This window comes from Dama dama, chromosome 28 (assembly GCF_033118175.1).
Source record: "Dama dama isolate Ldn47 chromosome 28, ASM3311817v1, whole genome shotgun sequence".
In the NCBI taxonomy this organism is placed as follows: Eukaryota; Metazoa; Chordata; class Mammalia; order Artiodactyla; family Cervidae; genus Dama; species Dama dama.
Window position 1 is genome coordinate 48,508,322 of NC_083708.1, and position 25,962 is coordinate 48,534,283.

The following is a 25,962-nucleotide window of genomic DNA, read 5'->3' on the forward strand; positions in this document are numbered from 1 at the left end:
AAAAAGCAAAATTAACATTTTAAAAAATACCTATATCCAGGCTTCAGTCATTCAAGGTCTCACTCCTTCTTCACCTCCTTCATTATATCCCAGTCTTGTTCTAGTTTGGTTTCACTGTGCTGCCTTGCATCTACTGAGATTCTGCCTCAGCCTGGCCCTTTCCAGATGGTAACATTCCTGGCATTCTAGTTTGATTGTGCCCTTGTGTTTCTCCTTCTGATCACCCTTGGTTCTACCATCAGCAGAGCAGCTTCGAGGCAGCCCAGTTCCACCCCTGCACCCTGCATAGCCCAGACTCCCAGGAATCCAGCCTGCTACTCATGAAAAGTTAGAAAATTGACTGAACTACACAACAGGTGATCAGTCCCAAGGGATGCTAGGACACTGGGGAAAATTTTTAGGTACTGACTCAGGAATTGAGTGCTTCTCTGGCAGTACACAGTTTGTCCTGAAATACTCAACAGAATAAAACTATCACATCTTCCTTTTTAGGGTACTCAGGAAAACGGGCGGTCCACTCTACACTCATCCCTATACACACATCTTTGTGTTTAATAAGACAAAGCTAGGCTAAACTAAACTGAGCCCAGACTTACATTTACCAAAAATCAAATAATTTCAAGTATATAATGAGGCAAAGATGGTCACTAACTTAACTCTGGTTCCAGCTGAAAAAGCCTAGGAACCATTGTTCTTTCAGGCCACCTCATCATTGTCCTGTAAAACATTCACTTGATCCAGTTATTAAGTTTTCAGACTGAATTTCTGGATACGTCCTATGTCAGATGACAGTGTTTTAAAGAGGACATATAGTGTGTTAAGAGTCAGGCTTGGATTTGACAAACCTAGGAATGAATTCTGGAACTATTTCTAGCTGGCTAGCTGGCTGAGCAACATAAACTTCATTTCCCTTATCTGTAAAGTAGGTTGTTACAAAGATTAGATGAGATAGTGAAGATTTAATAAACTGAGTTATGGCCCAAAAATACACTCAAGGCAAAGCTAATTTTTTTCTCACTTCATAAGAACATTGGCCAGTGTGTGTAATAGGACGTTCCAAACGATTAAGTTACATCAACATGAGTAATATACACATTGATTTTGGAAACAAACCTAAGATGCAATATATATACAAGCACCTATAGATGCAAAGTTAGTACCCTGAATTCATGCTGAATTCACATTTCAGCATGTTAGCTTTAAATAATTGAGAAAGCTTACCCTATAAATACCCTCATGGATTTTCTTTCTCTGTGTCTTCTCGCTTGCTAAGGCCTTTCTTTCTCCAGCTTTCTGAAAATCACAAATAAACATATAAAATACGACATCCTGTATTGACTCATTTCTCATTGGACTGACTTTTAGCCTACCTGAAAGCATTTTGTTGCTCACAGATGTGTTCTGCTATGGTTCAATGCACTCAAGTAAGCTTAAACCTGACCTGGTCATGTCTCATTTTACCTTAAGGTGATAATTCAGGAATCAACTGCTCAGTGTCAAGTACAGAATCTTATCTTTCTGCCTGTTGTCAGGGATATTTTTTTTAAAAAGATTAAAAACTATCTTTGACTTTCACCATGTTTTTATGTAAAGCCATCTGCTATTGCATCTCTCTTCACTGTATTTCCTGTCACATAAGACATTTCCACCTAAGGCTTTCTACTCAAATCACTGGAATTGAGTGTCTCCCATTCAAATACAACTTGCCATGGAACATTGGATCTTATATCATTCTCTCCTTAAACTAACCTCCAGGAACATTACTGTGCTGCCAACATCAAAAATAGGAAATATGTATAGGAAACCATCTCCTACAATACTGAATTATGCAAAAGTGTATGTGGATACCAAAAAGAGAGAGAGAATGTTCATGATATTTAGATATTGACTATATTTTATTTTTAATAAAGTTTCCTCTATGTGAAAATGTTCCTTTCAATTTGATTCGAATAACCAAAAAAAAAAAAAAAACACCTCTTTTATGCTATCACATATTCTTTAACCAATTTGTGCTTTAATTTTTATTTATATGAAACGCTTAAAAAGGAAATCATTAAAACATATTAAAATAAAATCGGTATTTTTAAAAGGTTTACCCATATACACTGAGTCCACACCCTCTTGATCCCTTTTTGAAGGGCCCTCGTATCGCTTGCAGGTCAAAGGCATTGACAAGTTGTCTGTCGTACCACGGTTACACCTAATTTGAATTAAACTACAGTCGCAGATGACAGAAGCGCTCCTTTCATCTTTTGTAGGAAGGTCACCCAGCCCAGAAGGAGCGCCACGCTCCTTCTGGAACTAAACACGTTGGCCCCGCCGTCTGTTGAGTCCTCCCTTCACAACCCACACCTGGGTGGCCAAGGGTCACGTCTGACCTCCCAATGGCGCCAACGCCTCTGCACTCTTCCCTTTGGGGAAGCAGCAGATGGCAAGGGCGCGCAGCGCTGGTGCCGCAGCTCTCAGTCACGGCGGGCCAGGACCACCGAAACAAGGACTAGTCCGGCGCCCGGGACTCCCTCGGTCGCCTGTTGGATGCCGCGGCGGTTTTCCCGCACCTCTCTGGCTTCCGGGCTCTCGGAACGTACACCTAAACGTGGCGAGACTCCCACACTTCTGCCCGGAACCCAGCCCCGGAAACCCTCGTTTCCAGGGAAAACGAAGGTGCAAGCAACACACACGCAGAGTGACGCCGCGACACTCACCTAAGAGATACGGGCACTGGGCCTGGGGTTCTCGCGAGGCGGCCCCTACCCCGAGCCTCGTGCGCGACCAGCCCGCCACCAATAGCGACCCCGGCTCCAAGGGATGAGCCAATGGGAGCGCTCGAACTCAACGGGAGTAGCCAATCACCGCCCTCTCGGCTCTGGAACCCCACAGCCAGTTCTACTGCTGTTCCTCCAGCTCCCCGGAACTGCCGTTCTAAACTGGAAGTCCCCCGCTGCCCACCTTCTTCCATCAGAGTCTAGTCAGTAAATAAACTTTTCCTAGAGTAGAGCTTTAGGAAGTGGCACCTCTTCCTGTATGCTCCGTATAGGCAGGACCTCATCTCTTGTGCATTCTTCTGCTAAAATTCATGGCTCACCTCAAGCACAGCCAAGCTTTCCAAAAATCAGTGAAAACTGACGAGCATTCTTCTTCCCGTTCATGTAACCGCTATGAACCATTTAAACCGGTGTCTGAATTCAAAATAGAAAGATGAATTACTAAGAAGTTTGAAGAAATTTCTCTTCAGCAAAAGTGTGAAAGGCCTTTATTTACTGAAGTTGGCAAGAGTTTGGGGTTAGAAGTGAACCCAAGAGAGCGAGTGCCCTGCAGAAAAAGGCTGATGAAAGGGCTTATCCCCTTATCTCATTCGTTGATGTCTTCGAAATGAAACCACAGAGTTGCTAGAGGTTTGTAAATACTGTTTGAGAGCTCACTGTGTGTCAGGCTTAATTCTAAAAGGAGTCTACCTGAATTAACTCTCATTCAGTCTTCACAACGACCTTATTGCTTATTTCAATCTGTTTTATAGATGAGGAAATTGAGAAAGATTGGCCCAAGATGTCAAGCAAGTGAGATGCGGCAGCAAGCCTACAACCTGTGTATGGATGATTTATTCAGTTAGCAACACATTTTAATATCCAAATTAACTAGGCTTAAACAATCCAGAGTCTTTCACTTCTAAGAGGTATGAATTCTCCTACTTTAAAAAATCTTTTGTTACAAAATATTCAGTTAAAATCTCAGAAACTTCCAGTGCTTTTAGTGTAATTTTCACAGTTAGCTGCGGTCATCAGGATAAGGATTGAGGGTTGGGATGGTGAAAGTGGAGAGAAAGAGATACAAGACTGAAAGAAGTAACCTGAGAAATACTAAGACAACTAAGCCACTTAAAATAAGTAGTGTCTTTACTGATTGAATATCACCAATTTGATTTCATCATTAAAATAAATAATTGCATTAATTATGTATGATAGTGTGCACACATATGGACAGATACACAGGTTATCTGAGGTAACCTATGGAGAATTACAAATGATCTGTGATTAAGAGTTTTTAAAATCTATGTTCAGTTTTCATTTTTATATTGAAATGTATTTTAATAACATATCAATTAATAAGAGGAAAGTGGAAGTCTGGAAATTGTTTTATTAAATATTTATCAATTCTAAAATGTGTTGCCTTTCCAAACTATATTTTTTAAAGGCTATTTCACACAGAACAAGTTGTAGAACTTAGTAATGAGCTAGGTAATTGGTGAAGGAAACATGGCTTTTATAGCAGATAAAACTTCCTATGTCTCAAATCTAGGCAACCTTTCTCAGTTTCCTTGAGGACTTACACAATCTGATTTCAGAAAATTTTTCCAGTATTTCTCTATAAGTGTGGATTTAGTTTTAAGGTTTGCCGCAAAGGGCAGGACCACTAAGTAGGCGGTGATAAGCAGATGAAATAGCAGATGCTTGGGTTCACTTCCAGTTCTGTATGGCAGGGCCATCACTAAACCTGGTAGCTCTGCGGAGAAGAAAGAATTTGCAAATAGCATAAGAATCCTCAATAGATGGTAGTATCATTGCCGCCATATGTAAATGTTAATCCACTCGTATTTTTTTTGTTCCTCTTTGGGCTTCCTTTTACAAAGCAAAACATTTTCAGGTCAGCTGACACTGAAGTGAAAGTCTTCAGTGTGTCTGACTCTTTGTGACCCCATGGACTATACAGACCATGGCATTCTCTAGGCCAGAATACTCGAGTGGGTAGCCTTTCCCTTCTCCAGGGGATCTTCCCAACCCAGGGACTGAACCCAGGTCTCCCACATCGTGGCAGATTCTATACCATCTGAGACATAAGGGAAGCCCAAGAATATTGGAGTGGGTAGCCTATCCCTTCTCCAGTGGGTCTTTTTGACCAAGGAATTGAACTGGGGTCTCCTGCATTGCAGACAGATTCTTAACCAACTGAGCTATCAGAGAAGCCCAGCTGACACTTTAAAAAAAAAAAAAAAAAAAAAAAGCCTATAATTCCAAGCATAAATTTTCCCATAGAATAAGATATTTTTGCTGATCACAACCCACAAAACTTAGATGCCCTTCATCTCCCAGCCATGCTTCCTGCTGTGATGGGTTAGAAAAAGTCCCTGCCAGCCACCCAGTGATTGAGGCTGTGCTCCCAAATGGAAGACTGCAGGTTGAAGACTGCCAAAGTACTAGGATGCAGAAAATAAATTTTATCTGAGTTAAATCATCAAGGTTATATCCAAGACCCTTTGGTGACCCACTAGAACTTTCCTGCCAATCTCAGGGAAGAGGGCTGCAGACTGGGGGCTCTTAGGGTACCTGCCCTTAGCCAAGGGGTGTGACTAATCCTCCTCTTCCTACATAACTGCAGTAAAACCCCAGAGAGCATGTGGAGAAAGGAATGGGAGGTAGGGGAGAAGGTGCTTTCCAGTTTTAGCCCATAAAATTATATTCTTTATGATATCCTTCCACTAGTTAGCATTAATTTTGTATACCCATAAATAAAGTCACTGCTCCTAAGTTTGCCTATTATGGGCCTCCCAGTAGTGACCTTGAAGAGCATTATTTCCTCTTCTGTAAAATCGGACCGTTCAGACAGCAGGAGATTGTTGAAAGATGTATTTGGGGTAGGGGGAACCTGGGAACCTACATAAAACAGATCAGCACTTCCAATAAAATAGATCCTTCTTTAATATTTGTTGAATGAACATTAAAATGTATGAATCATAAAAGCGCTATTCAAGTTTCCTTTTTTTGCTTTCCAAGGGAGGTTCTGTCAAAATGGTACATAACAAAAAATAGTGATTCTAGGGTTTCACAGTTCTTTTTGATGAGGAATATTGTGTGTGGGTGTGTTTTTTCTTGAAGGTCATTAGCTTCTTTCCATAAAGATGAAAACACAGCATGATTAACAATGGTTTCAGCAAACAATTGTTTTGCCTGCTATCTGGGAGCCTGTGAAATGCACGCATTGAAAATGATGTTTCCCTATTATAATAGTCCTTAAAATTTATTTCATGAATAATCAAAGTATTCATGTCCCCTGATTTATTGTATCATGGAGTCTCCTCAAAAACCACTTTCAAACTAAATTATTTCGTTAAAAGATCTGCTGAACCTGCCAAGTGAACAAACTCTTGTTTTTAATTTTTATTTTTATTAAAGATTGCACAAACTGGAACCAAGACCAAAATACTGAATCCACTTTACGTCATTCATTATAAAACAACATACATCACATTTGTACTCTACCAAATAGGGCATTTTCTTTAAAATTATATATTGCGTGCTCTTAAGACTCATGCTTTAGATATTTTACATTTGTCATCATTCTCTTATAAATAATTGCAACTTGACCAATTTGTACACCTGCTACCACTATATATTCATTGCGTCAAGGAGTAGTCTTTGACACGAAAACAGATGAAATGGAAACAAGTGTATGGATGTCACATCTACAGAATCGGGGCTACTATTTTGCCTATGCAGTGAAATGCTAATGTAAAATACACACACAAAACGTCGTTTCAAAAGGCACAATTTTCTTCACAAAAAAAAGAACATTTTAAAAATACGCGGCAGTTAAAATCGACGCCCTCGAGGGCGCTGTGGCTTCCCATTCGTGATCTGAAACCTGGAGAGTCAACCGCCTGGGTTGGTGAATGGGAAGCCTATTCGCGGCGCTCAGGGGCGGGGAGTGCGCTGGGACCCGTCGTCCTGGGGATGCTCGGAAGGCAAGATTTCTAAAGAAATCTAAAGACGCCTCTAAACCTTTGCTCAGAGTTTCAGCATCTGACCTGGGACCGCTCACTGTTCCAAATCTGGCGCGCGACCAAAACCAAACCGGTTTTGTCCGCCGGGTCTTTCTCACCGCCGGCAGCTCCTCTTCACCCAGAGCAGAACCCCCTCTTCTCTCTGTCCACGCCCCCACACTCCCCGCCTTCCCTGGAAGACTCGTTACGAGTCGCGCTCGCCACCGCCCCCGGCCTCGGGGTCGCTCTGGTCGTCGGTGAAGCAGACGTCCACGTCGCTGTCGTTGTCGCTCTTGGGCTCTCCCGGCTCCGGGGGGTAGTGAGGCTCGCCGCCCGGGCCGTCGGCCGCCTTGGGGAGCAGGTTCTGGCCGGGGTGGCGAGACTTGACGTGGCGCTCCAGGTCCCGGCGGCGCACCAGCACCTTGCCGCAGAACTCGCAGCGGTAGGGCGTGTTGCCCTCGGCGTGCAGCCGGATGTGCTTGTTGAGGTTGCTGGGGTCGCCGAAGGGCCGCAGGCACACCTTGCACTTGAGCGGCTTGTAGCCCGTGTGCGTCCGCATGTGGATCTTGAGCCCGTACTTGCGCGAGTACAGCTTGCCGCAGTAGAGGCACAAGTGGCCCGTCTTGGGCTTGCCCGCGCCGCCGCCGCCCCCGGCGCCGCCCGCCGCCACGACGGCCGGGGGCAGCGTCCCCGCGTCCAGGCGGCCGCGGCCTTTCCCGGCCGCCATCTCCGACAACTGCTGCGTGTGCATGGCGATTTCTCGGTCGATGCTAGCCAGGGAGCCCAGCTCCGCCGGGCTCAGAGCGGCCGCCGCCGCGGGCCCACTAAAGTACGAGATGGACTCCGGATACTTGAGCAGCCCGCCGAAGTGCAGTTTGAGCGGGTAATAAGCGGCGGCGGCTGGTGAGCCGTACAGGAGCTCCCCGTTGTAGACGGTAAAGGCCGGCATGACGGCCGGCAGGTGGCTACACTCGCCACCCGGGTAGCCTTTGAGGCCGCCGGCGTCGAGGGGTGGCAGCGCGCAGCGTTCGAGGGGCAGCCCGGCCGCCGGGGGCAGCTGCGCGTAACGCGCTCCTGGCAGCTCGGCGGCGGCGGCGGCGGGCGGGGCGCGCTCCACGTGCTTGAAGGCAGACGCCTCTTCCGGGGGCCCGGGGAGCAGAGGGAAGCCGCGCAGCGCCCCGGAGCAGGGCAGGCCAGGAGGCGGCGGCGGGTCCCCCGCGAGTAGGCACTTGGGATGGTGATGGTGGTGCGCATGGTGGTGATGGTGGTGGCCAGCGCCGCCAGCCGCTGGGTTCTCCCCGCTTCTCGGGTGTCCGCCCGCCCGTCCCCCGCCCAGCAGCCTGCTTAAAGCCAGGCCGGCCCCGGGTTTGCCGCCGCCCTCGTCCCGGTAGGGGTCGCCGTGCGCGGCGGCGGCTGCCCTGGCCGAGCCAGCGGGCTTGAAAGCCGAGCGCACGCCCGGGTAGAAAGCGAGGCCGCCGCCCCCCGCTGGGGAACCGCCCACGATGCCCAGGAAGTGGCTGTGTCCTCGGGCTGCACCACTCATGTCCAGAGCGCGGTCCGGCTGCTCCTTTCCCTTCTTGGAAGGCCCCCACTTGGCCAAGGTCGGCGACGTGGCGGAGGGCGCAGAGGAGGCCTCGCGCTTGATGCTCTCCCGCGCTCCGCAAGCCTGAGGGGCCGGTGGGACCTGCGGGTGCGGTCGAAGAGTGCTCGCCGGGGCGGCCGCAGCGAAATCTGACGCCGGGGGTTTCGGGGAAAGGCGAAGGCCATCCGCGGCCGGGGCAGCGCCTTGGCGAGCCGTGTGCTCGTGGTGCAGGTAGGCGCGGCCCCCGCCGCTGCTGAGCACGCAGTGGAAACGTAGATGTGCTTTAAGGCTGTTGGGATATCTAAACGTCCTCCAGCAGTACCAGCAAATGTAGCGCTCCTCCCCTGGGCGATAAACAGTGAAAAGGAGACCCGGTAAGAAACAAACAAGCGAGAGAAAGAAAGCGCCAGCGCGCCCAAGGCAGAGCCCCGGTTTTGAACAGCGGTATGGGCTGAAGCATAAGTATTCTTGGGCACCGGCGAATAAGTGAGTTCGGTAGCCCCATTGTAGCAAGGACTCCGAGAAGCCCCAAGTGGCCAACTTTGTCACCATCTCCATTCTCTGGGACTACTCAGAGACCGAGAGGTGTGACCTGGGCCTTTCCAACGAAGACTTTCTCCGGGCCATCCGAGCATATCTTCATTGGAAGGGCAGTGCTCAGGGAAGCTGGCTTGAAAGAGCCAGGGAAGAGCCGAGAGCAGCTGTTGCTTTAAATCAAGTGTCGGGGCTGTGCTGTGCCTGGGCCCATCTGTTGGCGTTTGCAGAATAGGTGGCGTATGTCAAGGAGTTTGGATAAACTGAACAAAGGCCAATCTATTGGTCGTGAGCGCCTCATTACCAGGCGAGACAATATCCTGTATGTATGGGCCATATGTAATCATTCCTTTTCACAGAACAATGTCTTTTATGTCCACTACCCACCCTCCCCAACCCCTCCCAGTCTTAAACACTTTGCCTGAGATTTTCCTGGAGCGTGACCAACTGAAGGACCACATCGGGACTATGATTTGCTATTCTTCAAAATTATTTGCATCTTTATTTCCTCTTTAACCCCATTTAATTTGACGGGAGAAAAGAAAAAGTCTTAGGTCCTCATATACTAAAAACAGAAGGATTATATGCATTGTCTTGTCAGTTGTTCCACCTGGTTATTAATTAACTCCTAGATAGCTGCACAAATCCAAGCTTAGTAAAGTTCTTGGAAAATATCAATGTGTGTGTGTGTGTGTGTGTGTGTGTGAGAGAGAGAGAGAGACAGAGAGAATAATATAGATACTCAGCTTTCCATAAGTGTACAGTTCTCTATCAGGGACTACACACATGCTTCTGGCATCAAACCTTGTGTGTTTAATATTACTAACATTAGTTGTTTAATTTTGCTAGGGTCTGTGAACACAGTCAAAAGACATGTGTATGAAACAGATTTTGATCACATGGTAGAAGTTAATTTTCACTTTAAAAGGTCATGTTATATCGCTTCAGAGAAAGCAAGCTTGCAGTTGGGTTTCTTTTTAAATGTTGTGGTTGATTGATAATACTTGGTTTATTGATTATTGGCTTATTAATCAATTATTATTGATAATAATTGGTTGAAGGGAAGCATGCCCATAAGAAAGAACTTAGTTGAGCCACAAGAAAATATACAAAGTAAACATCAGTTTCATTAAATGTAATGGAAAAGTTAAATTTTTCCTCCTTGCACACAAGCAGCTTAAACTTTTGGAACTTTACTACAGAAACAACAATGGGAGAAATTTTCAGATATTCCTGTCTTCATGTATTTTATTCCTGAATCTGGATAAAGCAAGTCATCCTTCTTCCAAGATAACTAAGGTGGAAGTTCAAGTAAGGAGCAGGTATCTAACTGAAGTTAACGTAGAGCAGAAGGAAAATGCAGAAAGGAAGACGATTTGCCTACGTGACCTATCTTCATTGTTTGTGGAAGACAGATAAAACTCATTCCAATGATTTCAATGATAAAAATCATGTCTGTTGTACTGAACAACCATGTAAAATAAATCTTCATAGAGAGGGAAGACTTTCTGAGTTCTCTTGGTGGGTGTGTTGATTTAATATCTTAAGTAACCAACCTCCTTTCTGCTAAGTTCAGAACCTCCCTCTCAGAACCCCTTTTTAAAGAGGGCATTTTCCGAGGCTACTCCGAAGTGACTCAGCTTTGTTCGTAAAACAAAGAGCCAGTATTTTCCTTAATCTTACTATGGAATTGAAACCCACTAGGGTTAGCCAATATTGGAAGAATTGCAGCCATCTCTACTTATTTCTTTCTCTTTTCCAGGTTTAAGCCAATGTATGTTTTCTGTTTCATTATGTTTTCTTAGTATGTCCTAATGAGTTGACGTGTTCTCTTGATTCTGAAATCCAACCTGTGCCAAACGTATCAAACACACCTTGTAAGTGATTTTGCCTCCTGTCTCAGATGCATCTCCAAGGTTATCACGATTTCAAGCATCTGAAAGCTGGAGAAATCAGGGTTCAAAATAACCTACACATTCCCCAAAAGGGAAATGGTGTCTGTCCTGACATCTGTGACCATATGATGTTTATAGGCTCTATTGACTGAAATGAAAACATGAGGGCCACCACTCAAACAAATTGCTTTTGTACTATTTGAGAGTGTCTAAGAAAGGGTGTTCTTTGCAAAAATTCCTGGCCCCCAAAGGCCAGTAGTCCTTGGAATTGTTCTGTAGTGACAGAGTTGAGAGTTCTCCACTATGGGGCTTTAGTTATGTTTCTCTTTTACTGGAAGAAGTTGACAAGAGAATGTAATGTAATGTGATAGAAGGAAAAATCTAGGAAAACTTTTATGAATACTGTACATACAGGTCTACCCACACAATCAATAGAATTAATTTACAGAGGACAAGGACACTCTGAAGTGAAGTGATTCATCATTTTGAGTTAATTTCATTCTGTCTTATTCATGAAGTGTTTCTTAAATCTCACAGTTGTATTAAGTTCTTTAACTCTATTTCTAAAGAAATGAGATTAAACAGGCGATTCAGGAGAATGTGTCAAAATATTTCACAGCATCTGTGATGTTGACTTTAAATATAACTATGTGTTTAGGAGAAATTACAAACTAAAACATGTGGTAAAGAAAAAAGAAAGTCATAGAAGCATTGCACAATAAAAGGGAGTCTCAAGATCTTAACTATTTTAGCACCTTCCAGCTTTTTTCCACAGGAAGTGTTTCTCAGTGTCCTAGAGGAGGTTTGAAAATGTTTCCTTCTTTAGTTACTTGCTGCACCTTAATTTGCATGAATCTGCTCTGGGCTTTGGAAGGGATCAAATAAATCTGAGAAGAAACTGGGATACATCCCAGTTTCGATTTAAGTAGGCAGAGGGAAATGAATAAATACCATTTAAAGGGAAAGGCCTCAGTACCTGCCAACTGACCAGCTGTAAGTACCGTAATGCTTCTAAAACGCTGTAGAAATACATTACTCTCCTCCAAACCGATGAAGAGATCCCGCTCACCTTCTAAAAGCATTCCAGGTTTGAGTTACACTTTTTGGAGCTCATGATGTAGTTATCCTAATAATATGTTAAGGCATCTTTATGGATTCTTAAGTAAGTAAATAATTGTCTCTTTGGGTATGCTATCGGAAAGGACGACCCGCATGAAATTCATGAGGAGTATTTTTTCCCTGACATCAAGAGCGAGATTTCTATGGTCTGTTAGCGTTTAGTGTTGATTTAAAGGCAGTAGTGGTGACGTCGCCTTTGCCCACTCCGACTGGGAGTATGAATTCAGTTTTACACAGAGCAAGAAAAAGGCCTTTCAGGTCTAGGGATGCCCCCCAAAGACCAGAGGAGGAGGACTGGACTCCCGCCCACCCGCGCTGGCCCTGGAGGCTCTCTTAGCTGCGGTACCTTTCTCGTCGTGCGTTGGCGTTGCAATGATGGGGATGTCGAACCACTGCGCCAAGGAGTTGGAATACCACACGGTCAGCTCCTCTCCTGGCTGGACGTCTCGAAGGGCTCGATAGAAGATCTGGGACGCAAGGAACAGGACAGCTTGCCGTCATTTCCTGGGTAACTGGTCAAAAAACAACTGAGAGGAAAGATTCGATCCCCAGCCCTGGCGCTGTGTGACGCTGGAAAAGCTATTAGACCCCTCTGAACCTCACGTCACTCATTCTTCAAAGGGGGGAAATAATAGTATCTACCTTATAGGGTTGTGGGGATGTTTAAATGAGACCTCTAGCTAAAGTGCTTTGCTCCTAACATCAGTGACAGTTTGGTAGAATTGGCGGCGGTGGGGGGAAGCCCACAGTACCTGTCCTCCGGGTAAGTCTGCAATAGCTTCCAGAGTCTGTTCCTGGGGGTTCCTGGCTGCCCGGATTAACCCTATCCATTCCAGGGGGGAGCCCCCCGACTCGTCCACCAGCTCCCCTCTCACCATGCGCACCTGCAACACAAGCAGTGGTCGTTCTCCCGGGTGCCACGACCGGACCCGCAACTGGAGGGAAAGGGTATCCCCCGCCCCCGACCCGACTTAGGAATGGTTGCTTTCGCTTTGGCCAGACCGCTGCGCGCCGCTGGGAGGAAGGTAAGTCCTTAGGACCCTTGCTTGGGGGAGGGAGGAAGAGGGGAGGCTGGCTAGTAGAACAGTTCCCCATCTTGTTCCACCTTGACAGCGCGAGTGAAAGCATCCCGCCCGAACGAGTCACAGATACCCTGGGCGCCCCTCGTACCCAGACGTTTCTCACCCCGACCCTAGCTCTGCTTCTCGCGGTGCTGAGAGCAGTCCTGATGCCAGGCAAGAGAGGTTTCACAATCCATCCCGGGACACAGGGCATCCCGGGGCTCCTCTCGAGCCTCCTCATTCCCGTGGCCCCGCACCCAAGTGCGGAGATGCCTGCAAGCCCCGCGGCTAAAGTGTCTGAACAAAGCGGCCGCGGGCTGACTGGTCATTTAAAAGCAATTAAAGCGCGTTTAAAGCAGAAGGCGTGGTTCGCAACGAGCTAGGCTTTACTCCGCCGGGAAGAGGATGATTTCGAGAAGAGCCAGGTGCTGGTCCGGCCGGCGAGCCCACGAGCAGCGCCTTACAAGAAATGTAGTCCAGGGTCCTCTTCCCAGTTCCCCCTCCCCAAGTCACCGGACTCCTGCCTTCATTACCGGTCGCAGTTGGCCGACCTTCACCCGCTGGGACGCCTCAGGGCGGGCGGGAGCCTGTTAGAACCTCTCAGGTCAGGGGTCGCGACGCTGTTTGGGAAGTCGGAGCTGGCAGGTTGACCCTGAAGCCTCCCATCTGCGATCCTAGCCCCTCCGAGCCCGCTACAATCGCCGGGCCCAGGTGACCCAGGCGGGTGGATGTTCCTGGTCCTCGGAACCCGCGTCAGAGCCACTGCCTGGCGCATCCTCTCTCCACTCACCCCACATCCACAAGCAGACATCCGCAGAAGGAAACACCTGGGGAGGTTTTAGGAACTAACGGTCTCCAAGGATAAATTTTTCGGAGACGATGAGATTAAATTATCTGAAGGTAAATTTAAGCCTCAAATTAGCTTATTGAAGGGCAGAAGATTAAAAAAAGAAAAAGTCCGCAACGCCTGTGTGTTGTATAAAAGAGAAAAGGCACGTTTGCCAAGAGAGTCTGGATAGGGCGGGGTGGGGGGTGCGCCTCTGCGATAGAGACCCCAGCGCTCCGGGGAAGTCGGAGGTTCCTAGTGGTCCCAGCACGTAAAGAGCCTAGTGCACCCCACCCAGGGGCTGTCCCCTCTCAGCCATATCTTCTCCCCTAGCCTGGCCCACGTCCAGCTCTCGGTTAACACGGCTTGTGGGAAATGATCGGAGTCCCCTTCCACCTGGCAGAATGGGCAGGTAACGGCTCAGTCACCCCTTTGCTCCCCTAGCCCTATCCACCCCTTTCCTAGGCGGGGAAGAAGGGGAGTCGAACGAGCGGCGGAGAGCGGAGGTCGAACTGGCTAATACCTTTTTCTTGGGCCCAGGTTCCCTGCGGTCTGACAGGTACTTCCCCAGCTTGAAGGTCCCGGGCACCGGCCCGAGGCGCAAGCCGGCTGGGATGCAGCAGTCGGCACTCACGCTGGTGGCCGGAGAGCGGGCGGCTCCGTGCATTGCTGCCGCCGCCGCCAGGCAGGCGCTGGGGTGCGCGGGTCCTCGGCAGGGCGCGAGTGACAGAGCCGGAGCCGCGCGCGAGCCGGCGAGCCGCGCCCCGACGGTGCGTCCTGCTCCCGCAGAGTGACGCGGCCGGGCATGCACTGCGCCTTTTCAATCTGGGCGGGCGCCTTTTGGCACCGCGAGCGGAAGGGCGCGGAGTTTGGTGAGAGAGTTGCGCTGCGGAGCAGCTGCAGAGTCCCACCCGAGAGGGTCACATGGAGTGGTTCCCTCAGCCCCCTGCATAATCGAGGCCTCTGAATGGCTGGCGCACAATGGTCCAGGCGACCTTCCCATTCCTAAAAATCCAATTTGTCAAGGGCGAAGAAAAGGCGCTGGTGAATCAAAGGTCCGGCGGGACCATTAATCCTCAGCATGGGGTATTGTCCTCGAGACAGTTACGATATTTTAAGTGACAAATCCACTGTATAATTTCTCCATAAATTTTACTTCCTTTTATTGTTCGCCGACAAACCAGTTTTGGGAAATAAGTGACTACTTTAAGTCTACTTGGCTGATTCCTTTGAGCCTTGGTCTACTTCAAAGATTTTTAATTCTCTCCCCTTTGGCTTTATTGTAAAGGAGATTAAACAAAGAGATGGGGACTGTTTGGAGGACTTGTTAACTTCTATTGATTTCTGGCGTGTGCCATACAGAAATTAGGCAGGTACTTGATGGGAAAACACCAGAAAATACCTACACTTTTTAAATAACGGCCATATTACCATTTCAGGGGATTGGGTTCAGGCCAGTCGTCTATTTAGAACCACTTTATCGTTCCATCTGTCCAGTTTGAAGAGTCCGAACTAGTTTTGGGAAACGAGGTCAGTTACACCTTTGCTCCCCGGTGCCCCCCCAGGCTTGCACTTTCTCTGGAGAATGGGAAGAGGCCGTGGGACTAGACGTGGGGATCGCGTGCCCTGACTACACTCGAGGATTGAAGAGGTTTTCTGCTGGCTGGGTTTTTAATCATTTCTCCCCTGCAGGCCAACAGAAGACTCAACCCCTGAACGCTTTTAAGTTTAAAAAGAGGACGAATTTCTTGGGGCTAATTTCCCCAGAACCAACAAGCCAGACGTTTCTTTTAAAAGCATTCTAGCAAAGGTCACAGGAAAGAGGCGCGAGGTGCGCGTTGATAACAGTGCAAGCGGGCTCAGTCGTATCTGACTCTTTGCAACTCCATGGACCATTGCCCCCCCTACCCCCAACCCAGGATCCTCTGTCTATGGAATTCTCCAGGCAAGAATACTGGAGTGGATAGCCATTCACTTCTCCAGGGGATCTTCCTCACCCAGGGATCGAACCCTCCTCTCCTGCATTACTTAGCAGTTCAACCAGAATGCTCCTCCTTTTCTTTTAGAGACGCCTCCGATTTGTGTGGAGACAATTACTGTATTATTGTCGAATGATAGCCGAGTGATCGAGCTCATTAGGTATTTGTGACAGTTCTGCCGGCACCTGCGGGGTGCTAATCATCCTGAGCCCTGCTCCCCAAACGCAATGCCCAGGAGTCGGTATTCAGGGAGAAACCTGAGTGACTGTGCTCCGGCCGCCGTTGGAGCCCCAACCACTGCGCAGATGCAGGAGGACTCCCTGATGCCGCCGCGCCGAAATCCCCACCCGGCTCTGCCCGCCGATCGTGTGTTTTTTAGGCCACTGGCGGGGATGATTCTGATTAACAGCAGCGGCAGGACGCAAGGTGGCGACACCTGTAACTTCGTCCCACCAGGCCCTCCCTGCGGGACCCTTCGATGGAGACACGCGTTCGCAGTACTGGACAAGGTCAAGACAAGGTCGGGCTCATGCAGTTTGTGCTCCGTCACTCACGGTTCGAGGAAACCGGGAAGTTGCTTCAGAGCCTCAGTCTCGTAATCCGTAAAATGGGAATAATGATGCAGACTCTTGGTTTCCATTCTGCAGTTCACTAGGGTTTATGTGAGGGTCAACAGCAGTGATCTGTAGAGTGAATGAATTTAGGGCGTTCCAAAATTCGCGGCTTGCCTAACAGGGGAATCCAAGCCAAGTCAAGGGTCTTAAGGGCATCACAAGTCGGGAGAGGTGGTGACACGCGGATGGCCGCTAGGTGGCAACCCCAAGGCCAGTGTAGACGCGGCAGCTGGGACGGAAAAGAGCCAGTTGGCCGATCCGACCGACCATACGCTGAGGTTCCTCTATCCCTGCATCCACACGGCACCCAGGGCTCCTTTCCGAGGGAGCTGCCGCTGATTTTTTATTCTTAACCCTCCAATTGCCCCCTCTTCGGGCCGCGAAGGCTGGCCGCGACAGAGAGGAGGGAGCCTTTGATCCAGCGGCCCATGAATGGCAAAAGTCAGGGGAGGGGAGGAGGAGAGGAAGCCGCTCCGAAGAGTGGAGGGCAATAAATTTAAGCCATGAACATGTCCCTCTAACCTCTGGCCTGGCGACTCCGGGATGACACCCGGTTTAAATTACCAGCACTGTGAGCGGGAAGGGGCGAGCGCGGGGCCTGGGTTCGGGGCTCCTCCCCGGCCCTCCTTAATGAGTGAAAAAGCGTGAACGACACGCGAACAATTTTATCAATAGAACCATGTAAAGGCCGACTGTGAGGAAAGTTATTTATTAATATAGCCAATTGTGGCTGGTTCCCAGCCCCGCGAGAAGAAAGGGACTGCGCCAGAGGCATTCACACCAGCTCGCCCAGTTTTATTCTGTCCTGTGGCTCAGAGTTGAAGTTCCCCAAGTGAAATAAATTGTCCACAAAGGAGGAAAGGAACACATTTTCTTTTATTTTTCCTCCCCTAAAAAGCAAGGGTGAAACCAATCTAATGTGCCCAGTGGAGCAAGATGGGCCGTGAAAGGCTGGATGTTAAAAGTAAAAGCGGGCTGTGCAGCAAATGGGATGGAAAATTAAATGAAATTAAATAGCTTGAACGGCCGTATTGTCCCTTATTAAAAAGACACATTAATTACATGGTCTCAGCCTTATTCAAAGACAATGTTGAGACTCAATCAAAACATTCCACTCGGCTTTTTTATGGACTGAAAATGGGCGTCCAGAGGCCCCGTTAAAGCGAAATCCCTTCTACGCCGAGGTGCGGGACCAGGCGGGTTTTTGGGCGGCCCCGCTCGCTGCCCACCGCGGAACTGCGCGGCCAACACCGCCGTCCCGGTAACAGGTTGCCCCCAATCAGGCGTGGGCGCGGGAGAGCGGCGGCCCTCCCGCCACGGGACCGGCCCGCCCCGAGCCGAGCCCCACCGCCCCGCGGTGCTCAGCCGGGCAGCGCTAGGGCGCGGCCCCGCCCGCGCCTGGTGGCGTCGGAGCGCCGGGCTGGATACGCTGTCCGCGCCGCGCACGTGTAACCCGGCTGCGCTCCGCCTGGAGGGATAGAGCCCCAGCAAGACTTCGCGCTGAGCTGGGGTCTCCCCGGCCCCAAGCCCTGGTGCCTCAGATCCCAGGGGTCCCAGTTGGCTGCTCCCCGCTCCCCCGCGGCCCTTGGCCTCTAGGCCCCAGGTGTTGGGGAGTCACCAACCCCACCGCCCTCCCCAGCCGGCGCGCAGAGTCCCGAAACCCCGGGATGGAGGGAGGGGCGCGGGGTCCAGGACCGCTGGCGAGACCGCGGGGGAGGCAGAGGCCTGGGGACTCTGCCGAGCTGGGGCCAGAGGTGACCGGGGGCGCGCCCCCCGAGGGTGTCCGCGCCGGCCGGGCGGGCGGGTCAGTGCGGACCAGCTGCGCTGCCCCCGAGGCGCGGGTGGGACATTAAGGCCGGGTCTGAATAGGGCGGCGGAGACGGGCTCTGGGAACGCCACCAGATGACACGCCGGCGACGGGGCCATTTCCCCCTAATTGCGAGGCCGGTGGGTGCGCAGCGGCCGGGAGGCTCCAAACGCGCGCCCAGGATGCAGCCCGGGCGCCGCTGGTGGGTTTTGTGGGGCCTTTTTTTTTTGTTGTGTTTTAAGTCCTTTATTGGAAGCGGCTCAACAAAAGTATTCAGAGTCCCTCTCAAGTTGCCTTTTAACCGGAGTTCCCCCAACTTATTTCTTGGTTCTTTCGGTTGACATGGTGCAAAGAAAAGTCAGCGAGCGCTTTGCTGAATTGCAATGTCTCGGGGCACCTCCACATTCAACGCTCCTCTGCTGGCCGCAGCCGAATGAGCCCGCACTCAATTCGATTTTCCTTGCTGTTGGGCACATTTAGGAGCGCCTCTATTTGTGAAGTTCATTTCTAGGCAAATGTATTCAAGAGCTGATGGGAATGAATAGGACCGTGTGTCAGCCGCCCCTAATTGGGATTAAAGCACTTAGGAGCATATGCAGGGAGTGACAGAAATTCTCAGGTTGCATTGTGTTCAGACTTCCACCCGCTTGGACACTCCTCCTCCAAGGGAGATTTATAAAGCTTGCAGAGAGAAACTGAGGAAAGAAAAGCGAAACGGAAAAGAGACGGGCTAATGGCTCAGGATGGGGCTGTGGCTCAGCAAGCGGAGCTGACAGCTTCTGAGAAAAGATGCTGCGGATAATTGAACGCGGGCGGGGGAGCGGGTCTGAACTCTTTAATCAGAAAGGCGGAGAGTTAAAAGGCGAAATAAAGATGTTCTTGAGATTCCCAGACGGTTTTTCTCCCGCTCCCCCCGCCCCTCCCCTTGAAGAGCTCGGCTTTCTTTCTCTTTATCTCTGCCTCCCATCGCCACCGCCAAAGAACATACCCTCTCTTGGGGCAATAATAAGAACAATTTGGTATTTGAATTGGGGGGGGAAAGTCAAAAGAAACAAAAGTATCTTCTTGTGTATGTGAAAGAGAACTTCACACCCAAACAAGTCAATAAAAGTATTTCCTGATGTTTGTGTGTGTGTGTGTGTAAAATACACACACACAATAGTTAAGTCACAAGCATAACGATGTGTCTGTATACAGTCATATGTGTATGAACATACAGTCAAATGTATGTTCTCTTGTAAATCTCCAAAGAGGCCGCTGGGTTTCTGAGCAGAAGGAGACAAGGCCTTTTAAAAAGCTGGAAATCAGCCTGCTTTGAGGCTGGGACAGTTGTCTAAGCAAAGAGCAGTGACAGCCTCTTTTAGCCCCTGAGGAGCAGGGAAGCCAGAAATGACATGTGAAACCTAAAGAATAGTAAGGGGCACACAGATTATCTGGATTTCCTTGTTTGTTTCTAAGCTTGGAGCCAGATGGAGAGGTCTCACTTTTGGTGTCATTTTGGTGCCATAAGAATGTATTTCCTCCTCCCTTTAATTGGGATGTATTTCCAATTAAAGTTATTTTGAGATTTAATTCTTTTTAAAAATCTGCATGAGGCAAGAGAAAAAAAAGAGGAAGAGAAAAGGCAGTTGATGTGTGCATCTGGAGAAGGAATAATATAACCAATGGTTTTTGTAGTAAATTTCTACTCAAAATTAGGTTCCCAGACTCAGTATCTCTACAGACATTGCCCCCTCCTTGCCTGATGGGAAGGTGAGTTCTCCAATTACAAGGAGGATTTCAGGTCAGAGAAGATGACCATGTGGCAGATGGACAATCCCCTTGGTGAGCCATGAGTCAAACATTTTTTTCTCTCTTCAGTTCCTCCACAGGCCTAAAGCCTTCCTTTCTCCCCAATCAAGCCCACCTCCTGAAGAAAAAAAACAGGTAAATCTAGATTCAGGAAGCACAGAATTTTCCTTTAACCCATGATCCAGTGGTGCATAATGGGGGGCGAAGCGGGGGGGAAGCTGCCTAGCAGGCACCTGTGTAATTCCTAGGACAACCTGTGAGCGATGGAAGTTCATTAAATGGTTATTATGATAGCAATAGGAATAGAACAATTAAAAAAAAAAACCACCCAGCTGAATGTCACAACTAAGAATCAAGTTCAGGTTCATAACCAGCATCTCTGAATAACAATTGGTAGATTCACTAGTAAGAGTAGCATCCTGTGTATTCTCCTAATTCACCACTTGGTATGTGTTTGTCCAGCTGAAAAGTCAATGTCATCACTCACGTTATTCATGCTTGTGCTATTATGTCCATGACCAAATGATGATATGTTTTAGCTTCCTGAAAGCATGTTTGAATTTTATAGTAGGGATTTCACATTCAGAAAAGCTTTCAAATAGATTTTATGATCACAACATAAAAAATTAGGTGCGGTTGCAAAAGTATGTTTTTACACATATATACAAAAACATTTTCTTTGTTAAACAGTTTTATTGAGGTATAGTTTACTCACTGTACAATTCACTCATTTAAACTGTACAGTTCAATGTTGATGGGTTTTATTTATTTACTTATTTTTAGTATATTCACAGGATTTTGCAGCCATCACCAACAGTCTGATTTTAGAACATTTTTATCTCCTTTCCCCAAAAGAAAGCCTATACCCATTTGCTATCACTCCCCATATGTTCCCAAACTCCCAAGTTATAGGCAAGCATCAGTGCATTTTCTGTCTCTAAAGGTTTCCTTACCCTGCACATTTTATATAGATTGAACCGTACAATACATGGTCTTTTGCAACTGAATTCTTTCACTTAGCATAATTTATCAAGGTTCATCCATGCTGTAGCATATGTCAGCATCTCATTCATTATCGTGGATGGATAATATTTTATTGCATAGATATATCATATTTTGTTTATCCATTATCAGCTAATAGATCTTTAGTTTGTTTCTACCTTGCTATTATGTGTAATGTCACTGTGAACACTTGCACACAACTTTCTGTGTGCATATATGTTTTCACTTGTTTTGGGTGCATACCCACGAATGAAATTGCTGGGTCTATATTAAACTGTTTGAACAATAGTCAAACTGCTTTCCAAAGTGCTGCACCATTTTACATTCTACCAGTGATTCACGAGGGTTCAAGTTTCTTCATATCCTCTAACATTTCTTATTATCTGCCTTTTTTTTTTGTTTTTTTACTATACCCATCTTAGCAGGGGTGAAGTAAAATCTCATTGTAGTCTTATCTGCATTTCTCTAATGACTAAATGGCTAATGCCCAAGCATCCTTTCATGCCCTTCTTGCAGTTTGTTTATCTTCTTTGGAGAAATGTTTATTCAAATATTTTCAACATTGTTAACTGTCTCATCTTTTTATTATTGAGGACAGATACATTTTTATAACTTTTTAAATACTCAACCAAAAAAAAAAAAACAGGCTAAACCATCATAACACCATTATGACATAGATTTTTATTATTTATCTTTTACCAATGAGAAAAGTTCAGAGGGGTTAATAAGCTTGCTTAGAGTCACCCAGCAAATAATAGAATTCCTCTCACACCTTCTGAGTGCCAAGCCCAGGCTATTTTCACCTGGCCACATTATATTCAGAACTTTTAACTGACTCCATATATCTTTACATGTTCCTTTCTGTGAGGATCATTAAGTTATCATGGGATGTCATAGTGTTTGAGAGAGTGGGCTCTAGAGGCAGACAGCCTGGATTCAAATCCTACCTCTGATAATTACTACCCATGTGACCTTTAGCAAAGGTAACCTTTCCATTCTTCAGTTTCTCCATCTGTAAAATATGCATAATAAGCAGACCTTCTTCATAGGATTGTTGAGAGGACTATGAGATGTTGATGAAAAGTGCTTAGCATTAGAACTCAGGAGAGAGGATATACTCAAGAATGTGAGTTATTAATATTTTTATGATACCTATGCTTACCATTCACTGAGTCCTATGATAAGGTATTGTACTGCTAGGCTGGAAATTGTACATGATAAATTAAATGGAGCAGGATTTCTGACACCAAGGACCACTTGCTAAGGCGGTCACGTAAGACATAGTCATGTGTATCTCGGGGCAGCAAATAATTCATGAGGAGAAGCCTCATTTTATAGACACATTCTAGCTAACACATGAAGGAAGAGTTCAAGAATTCAAATATATGGCAACCCTTCATAGAATCATAGATTGTCAATGATCTTCAGTGATGGCTAGCATCACAAAAAACAAGCCTCTGAATGGAAGTACATAACACTGCCTATGAAATAGACTTGTCAAAACAAGCAAGCAAGCAAAATTAAACCTGAATCTGATTCCTCTGATAATAGGAAATAGAGAGGACAGATGAACTTGATAAACAAACCCATGAGGATACAGTCAGAGAAACAAACGGACTGTGGAACCCTCTACTGGACAAACGACCTGTGTCACAAGTAGGTTGCAGAGGGGAGTAGGAAAGAGAGGGGGAAGCAAAAGACTTAAAGAGGCTTAAAGGATGTCATGGTTTTAAAATATGTCCACAGATTCTTTGACAATCCTCCCCTCTAAAGGTGGACCCTTGAGTGTGAGGCAAACAGTGATTGGCTTGTCACGAAGTTGTAAATGTGTGATTTTTGAGACTAGGCCATAAAAGGCATTGAAGAGTGCACCCTGATAATTCTAGAACTGCTTAGATATTTAATGATAATTCAGTTCAGTTCAGTTCAGTCACTCAGTCATGTCCTACTCTTTGCAACCCCATGAATCACAGCATGCCAGGCCTCCCTGTCCATCACAAGCTCCTGGAGTTTACTCAAACATATGTCCATCGAGTCGGTGATGCCATCCAGCCATCTCATCCTCTTTCGTCCCCTTCTCCTCCTGCCCTCAATCCTTCCCAGCATCAGGGTCTTTTCCAATGAGTCAACTCTTCGAATGAGGTGGCCAAAGTATTGGAGTTTCAGCTTCAACATCAGTCCTTCCAATGAACACCCAGGACTGATCTCCTTTAGGATGGACTGGTTGGATCTCTTTGCAGTCCAAGGGACTCTCAAGAGTCTTCTCCAACAGCACAGTTCAAAAGCATCATTAAATAATGTTAACTACAAGTGGAATAATTGTAATTACTAATAGTATAATTGTAATTGAAGTATAATTTTAATCCTTATTTTTCAGAAATACACACTGAAATATTTAAAGATTACATATGATGTCTAGGGTTTGCTTCAAGTAATTCTAAGGTGGGGGGCAGCGGGTATAGGTATAGATCAGGGTTTTTCAACCTCAGAGCTACTGACCTTCTACATGATAATTCTTTGCCATGGGAACCGTCCTGTGCATTGTAGGACATTTAGCATCATCCCTGATCTCTACCCACTAGATGCCCAATAGAAGCCCTCCCCTAATTATGACACCAGACATTGCCAAAATGTTTGACAATAGCTAAGGGTAAAAATTACCTTCAGTGTAGAACCACTGAGTATGGTGAAACAAAATTGGCCATAAATTGATAATTGTTGGATTTGAGTGATAGAAACGTGGAGCTGATTACACTATTCTCTCTACTTTTCTATATGCTGGAAATTTACCAAAATAAAATGTTATTTTAAAGTAAGACTTAAGACTTCCCTGGTGGTCCAGTGGTTAAGACTCTGCACTTCCACTGCAGGTTTGATCCCTGGTCAGAGAACTAAGATCCCACATGTCGCCCGGCTCAGCCGAAAAATAAGCAAATACATGAGTAACAAAATAAGATTTAACTTTTTAAAAATAGTAGGGCAGAAGAGATCTGAAGCAAGCAATAGGTATGTATATGTTGCTTATATCCCACTGAAATGCGTGAAAAAAAAATAGGTTCTTTGTTCTGTGATCTTTCAAGAAGCTATACGAGGGATGCTTCTTCTTAAAAGGTCACAGAAAAAAGAACTATTTTTTTTTTTCATGGATTTCAGTGGGATATAACAAGGGATAGGGCTTCCCTGGCGGCTCAGACAGTAAAGAATCCACTTGCAATCTGGGATACCTGGGTTCAGTCCCTAGGTTGGCCAGATCCCATGGAGAGAGGCATGACAACCCACTCCAGTATTCTTGCCTGGAGAATCTCCATGGACAGAGGAGCCTGGCGGGCTACAGCCCATGGGGTCACAAAGAGTCAGACATGACTGAGCGACTAAGCACAGCACAGCACAGGGGAGAAGTCAGAGGGAATGTGTTGTTACAGAGTCTGTGATCTGAATGGCCATCTGGAATCTTCACAGCTACAGTGGTACCCCACCAGGCCTAAGGAGCCCACGGGCACAGTGTCCAAAGCTCTCACAATCAGAAATGCTAATCCTGTGGCATTATATAAAACTTGTTTTCCTTTTCTCAGTTGTAAATAGAAACCACCAAACGTGCTCTGCACTTAAGTCAGTTATAAATGGCCTACATTTATTGCATTTGTACAAATACCTTCCTTTAAAAGAAATCAGTAAGTCCTTGACATTTCAAGTCCTGCAGGTCTGTTTTGGAGACCAATAGAAGAGGAGGCAGCAGGGAGGAGCAGAGTCTTCGTATTACTACTGAGTTTGGGGTACTGTGCCCCTGACTTGATGCCCCTGACTTAAGGCATACCTTCATCAGGGAGGGTTCTTAGGTATTGTTATGTGTTGAATTGTGCCCCTCAAATTTCATACATTGAAGTTCTAACCCCTAGTTCCTTATCTGGAGATAGGGAATTCACAGAAATAATCAAGTTAAAATGAGGCCATTAGGGTGGACTCTAACCCAATATGACTAGTGTCTTTATAAGACAATGAAATTTGGTCACAGACAGGAATATAGGGAAAACATCATATGAACATAAAGACAACCATCTATTAACACAAGCCAAAGAGTTAAGACCTGAAAAAAATGGAGCCACAATGTAGGATATTCCCATCATAGTTATAAAGCTCTTAATAGATTCTGGTAGCAAAAAAAATTGTTATAATAATATGCAATTTCACTACATTACCTTATTCATTGTAGTAAAGTTTCCTATTTGCCTCCCAAGTATCAATTTTCTCCGTCTTCTAACAAAACTCTAATTACATCACATTTCAGTTGGTTACATTGCTGTGGCAGCAAGGCTGTGTGTCCCAGCTTTTTCGTAGCTAGATCTGGTTAATGTGATATAAGTAGAGTGCTGTCTGAGACTAAGAAAACAACTCAGTTTCCTTTGCCTTTCTTCATTCCTGAGTGCAGACACAATGGCTGGCACTACAACAGGCCTTTTGGTCTATGAAGTGACCCTGGGTATGGAAGCCATATTAAAAAGCAAAGACATCACTTTGCTGACAACAGTTCACTTAATCAAAGCTATGGTTTTTCCAGTAGTCATGTAGGGATGTGAGAGTTAGACCATAAGAAAGCTGATGGCCAAAGAATTCATGCTTTCCAATTGTGGTGCTGGAGAAGACATTTGAGAATCTCTTGGACAGCAAGAAGATCAAACCAGTCAATCCTAAAGGAAATCAACCCTGAATATAAATTGGAAGGACTGATGCTGAAGTTGAGGCTCCAATACTTCGGCCACCTCCACCAGTCAAGAGCTGCCTCGTTGGAAAAGACCCTGATGCTGGGAAAGACTGAAGGCAAGAGGAGAAGGGGGCGGCAGAGGATGAGATGGTTAAAAAGCATCACTGGACATAAATTTGAGCAAACTCTGGGAGATAAGGAAGGACAGGGAAGCCTGGTGTGCTGAAGTTCATGGGGATGCAAAGAGTCAGACACAACTTAGCAACTGGACAACAATGGCAACTTTTAGTTTAAGAAAC

General features: G+C 46.8%; 1 protein-coding gene across 1 annotated transcript; it reads right to left on the reverse strand.

Annotated features, from left to right (window-relative positions):
• Nucleotides 1-3,086: 3,086 nt before the first annotated feature.
• Nucleotides 3,087-14,438, reverse strand: PRDM13 (PR/SET domain 13). The gene is made up of 6 exons (XM_061131813.1): nucleotides 14,295-14,438; nucleotides 12,637-12,768; nucleotides 12,231-12,351; nucleotides 6,964-8,680; nucleotides 6,578-6,823; nucleotides 3,087-3,156 (listed from the first exon to the last, which is right to left on the reverse strand). Exons 1-6 carry the CDS (start codon nucleotides 14,436-14,438, stop codon nucleotides 3,087-3,089), a joined length of 2,430 nt encoding a protein of 809 aa, XP_060987796.1.
• Nucleotides 14,439-25,962: the final 11,524 nt, after the last annotated feature.

Coding starts and splice junctions, on each gene's coding strand:
- PRDM13 (XM_061131813.1), bottom strand. CDS start 14,438: ATGCACGGAGCCGCCCGCTCTCCGGCCACCAGCGTGAGTGCCGACTGC. Junction 8,681..12,230: donor GCCAACGCACGACGAGAAAG/GTACCGCAGCTA, acceptor TTTATCGCCCAG/GGGAGGAGCGCTACATTTGC. Junction 3,157..6,577: donor GCGTCGATTTTAACTGCCGC/GTATTTTTAAAA, acceptor AATGGTTCATAG/CGGTTACATGAACGGGAAGA.